This window comes from Archocentrus centrarchus, chromosome 20 (genome assembly GCF_007364275.1).
Source record: "Archocentrus centrarchus isolate MPI-CPG fArcCen1 chromosome 20, fArcCen1, whole genome shotgun sequence".
Taxonomy (NCBI): domain Eukaryota; kingdom Metazoa; phylum Chordata; class Actinopteri; order Cichliformes; family Cichlidae; genus Archocentrus; species Archocentrus centrarchus.
The window spans coordinates 28,973,441-28,984,278 of record NC_044365.1 but is presented as its reverse complement, the minus strand read 5'-3'; the positions used below and the strand labels follow the sequence as shown (position 1 = coordinate 28,984,278).

General features: G+C 39.7%; 1 protein-coding gene across 1 annotated transcript; it reads right to left on the bottom strand.

The window, feature by feature from the left end:
• Positions 1 to 5,105: 5,105 nt before the first annotated feature.
• Positions 5,106 to 10,318, bottom strand: LOC115799157 (sperm-associated antigen 6-like). The gene is made up of 11 exons (XM_030756165.1): positions 10,119 to 10,318; positions 9,948 to 10,043; positions 9,696 to 9,862; positions 8,930 to 9,113; positions 8,560 to 8,765; positions 6,976 to 7,149; positions 6,737 to 6,889; positions 6,421 to 6,612; positions 5,896 to 6,012; positions 5,641 to 5,786; positions 5,106 to 5,321 (listed from the first exon to the last, which is right to left on the bottom strand). The coding sequence occupies exons 1-11, from the start codon at positions 10,141 to 10,143 to the stop codon at positions 5,258 to 5,260; spliced, it is 1,524 nt and encodes a 507-aa protein (XP_030612025.1). The 5' UTR covers positions 10,144 to 10,318; the 3' UTR covers positions 5,106 to 5,257.
• Positions 10,319 to 10,838: the final 520 nt, after the last annotated feature.

Sequence of the window (10,838 nt, the reverse complement as noted above, 5' to 3'; positions counted from 1 at the left end):
TGCCATCAGCACCTTATGAGTAAAATCATAAAACGTTGCACTTTTATTTGTTGGAAGAGGTTATCAGTCTGTTACATGCGCAGCAGCAACAAGAAAACAAAACAAAAAAGGAACTCACCTCTCTTAGATTTTAATCTTAGAAGCCTGGGTTCAAATCCCATCTCCTCCATTTCTCACCTGTGGGCTCTTCTGACAGGGACTGGTTGGGAAACGGTTCACTGCAATATTCGATCCAGCCTTTGTGATCCTGTAAGAAGAGCTCTTTTGGTGCTGCATTGGTGGGATTTTTGGGACCATGCGGTATTGTGATAGTGTTCAGGGCAGACACAAGACAGTTTACCTCCAGCATCGTACCAGCACACACCCAGTGGTGGCAGATGGAGTGTGTGTGTCAGTGTTCAAAGGTTGTAAAGGGGGAGATGAAAGGGGAGGAGGGGAAAGTAGCTACAGATATAAAGATAAATGCTAAGTCGTTAACACCAACAGCATCGTTCTCTAACCTCGGCTGTGAGTCTATTATTCATTGTTGTATGTGTCATTATTGTTGACTTTTTTTAAAGGATGGATGGATTGTTTATTTGAATTTGGTGGTTTAATGAATTGATGTGCTAATATGTGTTTTTTGTTTCTGAGTTTGTTTGTGTTTTTTTTTTTTTTGTATATTTTGCACAAGAGGAAAGGAACCAAATGTTACGAATACCCAATTAGCTGATACGGTCTTAACAAGGGAAATGCAATATTCATGTATGTAAGTGAGAAAAGCTGTTTTTGCGTGTGACGTCGTCTATCAGTTCTGGATAAACCAACTAAAGCAAGTAAACTCGTCATTCTTGGCTATTCTAACCCATGCAAAATGCTTCCATCACAACACGTTTGTTTAGATATCATAGATTATATTCACAGTTATATTTTTACATTGGATTTTAGTCCTGGAAAAATAGTTGTATTTAAAAAAAAAAAAAATTGTTAAAAAAAAAAAAAGTCACCCCTCAGAATGAAAGATGGTGCTGTGGTAAATGAAGAATGATACTGCTTGAATTTTTAGAATTTATAGATGTATGTAAAGGGAAAAAAAAAATGTTAAGACACAAATATGCATGTCACAGGACTAAGTTTCCTTTCCCCGTCCTCGTCTGTGTTGGTGACTGTTCAGATTCTTTGTGTGTGCCCCTCCACTTTTACCACATTTGTGAGATGTCCAGCATAAAATAGCCCCTTCCCTGCTTTAAATAACTTTTTCTTTGTATACACTGTGCAAGAAGTGTGCCTTTATATTCCAAATTATTTAATTTTATATTCTGTAATCTTTTTTTTTTTTTTTTAAACGAAGGTAAAAGGTTATTTTAATAATAGGGTGTTTACTCTGTCGTATTATTTTCAACATTTATTTCCGACCTTCCGCACCTCTGTATTTAGATTTGTATTAATTCAGTTAAACGAACCCGATGATTGTGTTTTAACCGACGTTAAAAAAACAAAAACAAGCAAGCACCTGTGTGTAACGTTTGAACATGTTGGATTGCTTTTGGTTTTGTAAATTTAAATTCCCAGGCATCCTTTTCCTTCTCCTCAGACTGGAGATGCTGTTTGCGTCTGTCGTTGGTTCATGCTGGTCCTGCCTTCATATTAAAAAAAATAAATTTAAAAGGTGTGTGTGTGTGTGTGTGTGTGTGTGTGTGTGTGTGTGTGTGTGTGTGTGTGTGTGTGTGTGTATGGAAGTGCATTGTAGAGTGCTGGGAATTTATTTTTTTCCCTCTCTTATTGCCCTCTCTTGTTTCCCCTACTTCAGGAGTGTGTCAGCTTTTTGTGCATTTACCCAGCACCACAGTCACATGTCCAGATATGATTATTTTTTTTTCTCCCCATATTTCACTCACATTCGATGTATTCATTTGTGAAACCAGCTTATGTTCTTTCTGTGTAACCCAGATCACCTGCTTGTTGTCAGGCAGGTTATCAGCTGATAGTTGATCCTGTGTCAGTGGTTAGTGGATAGTTTTTGTGTTGTTTCACTGTAAATGGGCTGTTTTTTTTTTTCTATTGTCACATAGCTCCTAGTGTACAGGAGTGTACAGAAAGAAACGGGGAAATGAGGGAACGTGATCATCTTGTAGTCTTATTGGCTCTGTTTGGCCCCAAAGATCTCCTCGTGTAAGCGTAGGAAGCAGAGCGGTGATTGTGTTGGGAGGCTTTTGTTTCGCCTTGGGAACATTAAATCCGGATCAAAAGCAGGAAACGGTGAACTTTCAATAGATGCAAATTAAAAATGATAACACACATGCCCTGCAACTGTACCTTGAAATGAACAGTCCCTGCTTTTGTGACTCCTTTCGTGAATGAACTCCTGCTCTTGTCAACCTGCTGCTACCGTTAACTTGCCAAAAGCATCTTCCAGCAGTCAGAACTATCCCCACATGAGCCTGAAGAACATTGTGTATTGTATAATGTGTTTGTCTGCTTAAACTTTTTTTTTTTTTTTCTCCTCCTTTGTGGTAGATGGAGTGAGGTGTGCAGCGCTCATATGTGAACATGTCCAAAGTTATGGGAAACAGCCCTGTGTTCATGTGGTTTATCGAGTTTAAGGGAAATATTGGATAACAAATGCAAAATCTGCAGGGGTGGGATACATCAGTTTTTTATGTTTTTATTTATTTTTCTGCTTTAAAACTGAAAACCAACTAAGCAAATTTTAAAAGTACTCAAACAGTTAGATCCATTTATTTAGTGTCCAATCAAGCAGCGGCCCACCCCTGCAGTGTGTTTCGGTTTCACAGCAGCTCTGAATACTTTGAGACTTGAGGATTGGTTAAAGCATTGCTGTGTATGTATGTGAGAGTGTTCGTTTATTGCTGTCTGACAGTGGTCAGTGGGAGTCCTCTTTCAGTGGCAGAGAGGTCAACAATGGTGTTATATGTTTATTGTTATTCACATTTAATGACGACAATGGTAATAATAATACACTCCATTCCATAAGCGCACTCAAACCAATTAAAGCACTGGTCCTGCTTAACTCAAAGTCTACTTTGAATTATTTCTCTCTTCCTGTCGCTCTCCCTCTCTTAGAAAAATAAAACTAAAACTCTCTACAGGACTGTATTTTTAAGATGTAAAATAAGCCACACAATTTAATAATCACAGTGAGGAGTGAACAAATAGCTTTCCAACTATTCTTGTGTGATCACTTAAAGAAAAGGGCTCAGCGCCCCAAAACTCACAATTATTTACAAAGTTCCTGATGATTACTAATTTGGTTATAAACAGTTAAAATATCTTGTTTTGTTTTTTTTATTAAATTTATCAATATGAATATAATTATGACTATATTTCTAAAATGACATCTAAATGAGCAAAAGTTGGTAGAATACATGAAGAGGCAAAACTTTTTTTTTTGCTGCTGTTCATTATTTGTTTTTATTAATTATTTGTTTATTTAAATAACGGAAAGTAGAATTTAAGGGATCACACCATAACCCCTGGACACACACAAAAAAAAAAAATCTGCAAACGTCTCTAAAACTTGTTCTGCTTTTTCCAAGCGCTAAATATTTAGACAGCCTATATAGGGGGCTTAGCCTGTTTAAAAGTTTTGGGCTATAACATTTTAACTACATAACAAAAAAATACATTAGAATGCAGCACATTTTGTTAAATCACTTGCCTTAATTTATACGATAAAACAAAGTGTTTCTTCGTAACACACAGCGCACTTAAAAGTCAGGTTTCTACTGAAATTAAAAAAAATAAATGGGCTGTTAAAGATGAATGCGCGTTCACAGCGTCTATAGAAATATTTAGGTTTTGAACAAAGGTTGTTGCGGCTGTGGTGAATCAATTCCTCGTCATACCCTGACCTGGATTTTAGGCTCAATGTGAGTTTGGAGGCATTGATGAACATGACACCTTTACTACAAATAGCCTGCATTAGGAAGGATATAACCTATTGATTCTAGCTGCCGTCAGCGTCATGTACTCACACTACAAGGTTCTGAATTAGTCTAAATGAACCCTGCTTTACTTTGTGTGTGTGTCCTGCAGTTGTTTCATGTGAACGAAACGAGCGCGCGTTTCTTTTTATCATTTCATTAAAATACTTTAAGTCTTTGGTCGTCCTGTGGTTTTGGATCAGGCAGTATGTTCAGGCTACACAGCGTCAGGGTCCCGCTCTTCAGAGTCCAGTAAAGGAGGAAAAGGGTGTTTTCGATCATTTCTCAAATAAGCGCCTTATTTGTGTTTGCAGCTTTGACCTGTGAGCTCTGCAGCCTGTTTATTATTCATATAGATTCCACAAAAATTCAAAAAAAAAAGTTTATTAAAATGTAAGTAGTACATTATGAAGAAAACTACGTTTGGGCTATAATCATTCTATACTAGCCAAATAACACTAACAAGCGATCAAATGGATCCTTTTACAGGCATGAAACGTCACATTTTTAAATAAGAGTGGTGGTGGCAGCTGCTGCCGTGACGCATCCAGATCTCTGCAGCGGTGAGAGGCCCGGGGCTCCGCACCGTCCTACAACGCGGGGAACAAGCGGCGAAACCAGCAGACAATAAACAAAGAGCGCCTCGCCATGTGCGCAGCAGCTGCTTCACGCACACGCACGCAGCTGAGCTGCAGTGGCTGGCACAACCGCCAGGGGGCAGACTGGACCGTGAAAAGCGGTGCATAGACTGAACATACACTAAGGGAATTTATTCTCCTATATATATATATTTTTTTTTTTTTCAATTTTGTATTTATTTTGGTGCTTTTCTGCACTATTTGATGTAACGATGGACCCCCGTTAAGTGACCTTCCACAGACGATCCATCTTTTTTTCCCACACGAGCCGAGTACAAACACACTGCAGCATGTCTGTACTGAAGAGGATGACTTTGATGTCTCTGTGCCAGGAGCTGAAGAGCTTAGACAAGGGGACTCCATCATATACATGTGTCAGCAAGCAGACAGCCTAATTAAATCTCTACCACCTGCTGCTGTGTCACTGAACCTGACCTTTGACCCCTCTGTGCAGAACAGAAACATTTCTAACTGCATGAAATGTCAAGCTGGCTGTGAATGCGCTGCTGGAGTGCCGAAGCAGGTGTAGCATTTAAAGACAACATTTAGTCAGGATGCTGTCCTTTTATTATATACTCAGCCTCTTAATTTAACAGTCTGCATGCAACACTTTTTGAAAAACACTTAAAATTTTCTGCAAAGGCACAGTACATCTTCATATGAATATTGGAGCAGGATGTGCATTGTGAACTGACGTCAGGCTGGCTGGTACTGATCTAATCGTTCCAGCAAGGCCTCCGGGTAGCCGGGGGAGTAGTACCTGAAACAAAAACAACACACACACACACACAGATATCATGAATGCCACTGAAGAATCTTAGAGTTTGTTATAATATAACCTCACTTTTGTTCATTTTCAAGGTTTTCATTTAGTTACTTTTTCTTGTTAAATGCTACAAAATATGACAAAAGTGAGAGGGTAGGTTTTGGCTGGCAGCAGCTTGAAGGAGCACTTAAGAGAAAAAAAAAAATCCAATCGAGTCAGCACAGTTCTGAGATCATATATGATCCGGTGATCTGCTGTGGATCACAGGGTTCAGAAATCAAAAAGTATATTCTGTGGGGAAGAAAAGCTGTACCTTACTATCTCTTCAGGGAAACAGCTGTTGATGGCGTTGATGTATTCCTGCAGGGCAGAGCCAGGCTCTGCCTCGATCTCCTGCACTTTCTTCAGCCCCCCGCTGGTCACAAAGAGGCGGCGAGCTTTGTTGTCATGAGGCAGCACCTTTGAGAAAAGGATGGGTACAAAAATACAGTCTTGAATGAAATGATGCTTTAAAAAAAAAAAAACATGTATAAAAAAGATCTGATTATTATCCTGATTGTAGAGTCACCTTGCTGAACTGGCAGACTACATGTTTAAGGATGTGGCTTGGAGCATCATAGAGGAGAGGCTCCAGACCTGGCAGGTAATTGCACTTCTGCAGGATGTTCTTCAGAGCCCTTTTACTCTAAAAATGTGCAAGAAGAAAAAGTCCTTTACCTTTGAGCCCACCTAGAGACTTTATAGGAGAGAGACGTGGGAGTCAAAGAGTTCTCAAGACAGTAACAAAAGCATAACTTCGAAGGGGAACAGCTTTTTAAAATCTTATTTGGGGCTTTGTTTTAAAATCAGCTTTAACTGGCAATTCTATACAGTTTTCATGTCCATAACCTTTAAAATGCTTCCAAATAAGATGCATTCTTACATGGCTGAAAAAGACTTCTTCTTATCACCCTCTTTTTAAAACAGGCGTTTTAACTGTAATTTGTTTTTTAAAAGGCCAGCAAAAATGATCAAGATCATAAGCAAACACTTTTGTGACTTTCTGCTGTGAGACAAAACACAGATTCTTTCTAATCTCAGAGGAAAACCTTACTTTGGTCTGCAGGTCCTCTGAGCTGCTCGCATTCATGTGAAGCTCCAGGATTTTGGGCAGCAGGTTAGCTGTGGCCACTGCCTTGGCGTGCTCAGGGGTGTGATGCCCTATGTGGCCTATTGACCAGACCGTGGCCGCCTTGATATGATGCTCAGACTCCTCAGCCAGACACACAGCCAGCTGGGGCACCCCCTGCAGGACAGGAGGGCACACATCACAGCAGGCTGGTTCAGTTAACATGACCTACATAGTGAACATGAGAAATGTCTCTGGTTTTAGTGGCTGGATTAGCCGTCACATAGAGAGTTATTACCACCTTAGAGACAATGACAGCCATGGCAAGGCTTTCACTGAGAGCTGCCACATATCCCAGCATCATGATCCCCGGCAAACGCAGGTTTCCATGGCAATTGCCCAGGTAGTCAATCACTGCTCCCAAGCCCCCACAGTTCACAATCTCCTGGGCCAGCTGGGAAAACAAACACACACGCAGGAACTTGACTGTGTGCCTCTTTTGTGTATGTTTGTGCGTACATCTGTGAGCGCGTGCTGTACCTCTGGCGTGTGTTTCACCAACTCCCTCATTAGGGTGACCACATTTTTCTTGACGTACTCATCAGGATCTTTGAGACAGGACATGGCTGCAGGGAAGACCTCAGCCTCTATCACCATCTCTGCCAGGCTCACTGAGTGCTTGCTGATCTGGCTGAGGGCAGCGAACACCTGCCTCTAGATGGAGACAAAAAGATGGCTGAATATTCCCAGAGAGAGTTTACTTTTCTTTTTTTAATTATTTGTTTGAGTCAACACTGAATGTTCTCCATTTTAAACTGCAGCATCTGTTTTCTTCAGGTATTTAAAAAAAAAAAAATTAAAATATAATGTTACTAATTGTGTAATTGCTTCTGAAACTCTATCTGGAGTCTATGTTAATTTTTAAGAACATGACTGGATTCGGAAAATGTCTTTAATTTAGAAATAATTAAACATATTTGAAATAGACTTTTGCATTTACTTATCACTTTATTTAAAGTCTTTAAGCCATCATAGAAGATTTTAGAACACTGATCATTTATAAACTTCAACTGAATTCAGTATAATCAGGATTTGTGCTCAGTATTTGAAGTCTATAATGTTTCTTATTCACTATTCACAATAAAGGATATTTTCATATAAACATTTCAAAAATAAAATTCTACAGGAGAATTTTAGTAAGTCACAAACAACAAATTATCTGAGACAGGAGAACACTTTTTAAAATGTTAAATGATTTGCTAAGTAGCACAAAATAGAACAATAATTTTTTTAACAACCAGAAAAGAAATAAATAAATACTTTTGTTACTTCTTACTGGAGTAAAATACTCCAAAATTCAGTCCTTACAAATACTTAAAATAAATAAATTTATTTTATGTATATATGTGTGTGTGTGTATACACAGACACACACACACACATATATATAAATAAAAACACACACACACACACTTTTGGAGTATTTTAAAAGTAGGAAGTTCCACTATAAGTTTTTTTTCTAAATTTATTTAATGAGCATCTGTGAAATATTTTGAAGGAAATTACACAGTTATTATTCAGGTTGTGGGTTGTATTATAGATGATCCGTCCTTCTGCTTATAAAAAGTTGTATGTTTTGTATTTTGTGTGTTTTTTGAAAGGCCACTTGTTATTCGCTGTTCCTACATTTTAAGTGTAATTAGGAACAATACGTTTTTTAAGTACTGAAAATTACACCCTAAATTAAAAAAAAAAAAGTATAGTAAATGGAAAATTATAATTAGGCCATTTTATCATTCTCATAGATCCTGTTTAAAATGACACATAAACAGCATATTTTAGATTAGTAATTAATTTTAACATTACATTTAGATACAGAATTTAATCAGAATATTTAATATTCTTTGGTATTTACTCTTCATGTCTTGGCTACTTTTTAATTAATTTTTTTTTACATCTTTTTAAACATTTTGCAAAAAAAATACAAATAAGTGCTAAAAATATTAAAGGAATGCATTAAAATGAGGCTGGTGTTTCCTTGATTCAAACTTTGATACAGCACAGGCTGAGTTAAAGCACCAGCTGTTCTGAGGAGACATCAAAACAGTCATTACGCCGGCCTCACCTTGAGTTTGGCGTCTGGGCTGAGGATCATCTGTGCCAGGTGTGCGATGGCTCCAGCGTCCACCACAGTCTGCGCCAGCTCTGGTGTGTGTTTGCTGATGTCACTGAGAGTAGAGGCTGCGATGCGTTTGAGGGCTATCTCAGGCTCCAGAAGACTCAAGACCAGCAGGGGAACAGCACCGGCATCCACCACTGACTGAGACAGGGCTGTGGTAGTAAACACGTACACAAAAGGATAAGGTTGTGTGTCTGCAAATCCTGTTATGCCCTCGTTTTAAGTCTTAAAGAATGATGTCAGAATTGCAGGCTCAATCCATGAATTCTAGTCATTCCATTTCAGCATCTTGGTTTAGTGAGCGCGCCCTCCTTACATGCATCATGTTGTGCGATGTTGCCCAAAGCCCAGGCGGCAGCCTCCTTCACCCCAGGGTCAAACTCCTCCAGGCACAGAACCAGAGCATCCACCCCCCTGCAGGCCACCACAGCCTGGGACAGCTCGGGGGAGTGTTTGGCAACTGCACGCAGAACAAATGCTGCTGCCTTCTTGTAGAATCTCTGCATGCAAACACACACAGACACTCACATCAGTTTTTAAAAGAATCCTGTTAAAATTATGGGTGCACTGTAAATTATATTTTCATGTTAAATAAATCTTATTAAATATTTTAAACCTCTGGTACTTGGGTTTCTCTAGAAATGACCAGAAATATGGCTTTTGCGCTCTCAATTTTTTAGAGCACAGAAATTCTATAAATAAATAAATATACAGCTGGCTGACAAATTACTTTGAAATCAGCACTGTGATTTTTTTTTTTTTTTTTGGTTATATTTGACACATACAATAGTAACGAGAAATAAACTGCATCCTGATCCTCTGAGTGGGCTGAGAGCAAAAGGAAAGAGGAAACAAAGGCCTGCTTGCTCTTAGGTTTTGAAGTAGCCCCCAGGCAGACTGCCAAGTTACCCCAACACATTCTCATATTCAGAGGGCTGACCCCGAGGTCCTAAAGGGTGACAGCCTCTGACTGCCTCTTTCCTCTCTCTCTCTCTTTCTCTTATACACACACACACACACACACACATCACAACTGAAAACTCAGACAGAAGTAAACAATGTTCAGAGGGTGAGATGCTCACATTCTGGGAGGACAGAGACTGGACCAGCTGTGGCAGGATTTCTTCCTGCACCACAACCTCCGCCAGGTCGTTACTGTGGTCTGCCAGGCGGCCCAGAGCCAAAGCTGCGGTATGCTGGATGCCGGGGACAACATCCAGCATCAAGGGACGCAGCATGGACACCACACCTGCAGGAGAAGAGAGGAGAGGTGAGGAAAGGGGCAAGGAGTGGGTAAAGTAATAGACACCGGAAGCAGATGTAAGCTGTCTTACCTGCATTTCGGAGCATTTCTACATTTTCTGTTCGCTTTGCGAGGTCAGCAACAGTTTGCGCAAACTGCATCCTTGCTTTCTGATACTGTTCAAACACTGCAGAGAACAGGAATACATGAAAACTGTGTCCAGTACCCGCTCAACCGTGTCAGTACACCTCATGAAGCTCACCTTGAATGATGTGCCGCTGAGACATTGTGATCTCGGTGGACAGCGTGAATACTCGTACTTTCACCACTCCCCGTTTTCTTTTCTTCCTTTTTTTTCACTCACACACGGTGTTATTTTTTGTTGAAAATTCACCGCAGTTGTGTTGTTGTTAACGATTGTTAACGGTCGCCACGGCAACAGACAGGACGCAGATTCTCCTTGTCGAAGATCGTCTAAAGTAAAGATGAATCACTTCCGGTACTTTCGCCTGAGTTCATGTTTTCCGGAAATATGTTCAAATTGGGAGATCTGTGACCTTCCACAGCTCAGTTTTTTCAGTTCCCGCTAAAAGACGGCTCTGCCGCACACTGAAAAACGCAACCCAGGGGTGTCAAACTCAATCATATGAAGGGCCAAAATTGAAGACAGTATGAGTCGCGGGCCGAACAGAATTAAAAATCATTTAAATCAGCAAAATGATTTGAATGGTCAGAATACAGCAACTTTTTCCTCAAGACATTAAAGAAAATATAAAATGATATTTTTCTTCAAAAATGACATCAGGAAAAATGAGAATATTTCAAGCTGACGAAAATTTGCCAACTAAGTTTTCAGGTTAAAATTGTGATGTGAATTTTTGCGCTTCATATGCGGAAAAACGCTGCACAAACTGCGCACTGTGTCCAGTTTATCAGCAGAAAGTGCAGCTGCAAACACAGCGGTGGAGACCTGCTCTGATTT

Coding starts and splice junctions, on each gene's coding strand:
- LOC115799157 (XM_030756165.1), bottom strand. CDS start 10,143: ATGTCTCAGCGGCACATCATTCAAG. Junction 8,766..8,929: donor CATCGCACAACATGATGCAT/GTAAGGAGGGCG, acceptor TTACTACCACAG/CCCTGTCTCAGTCAGTGGTG. Junction 6,613..6,736: donor TGGCTGTCATTGTCTCTAAG/GTGGTAATAACT, acceptor CCTGTCCTGCAG/GGGGTGCCCCAGCTGGCTGT.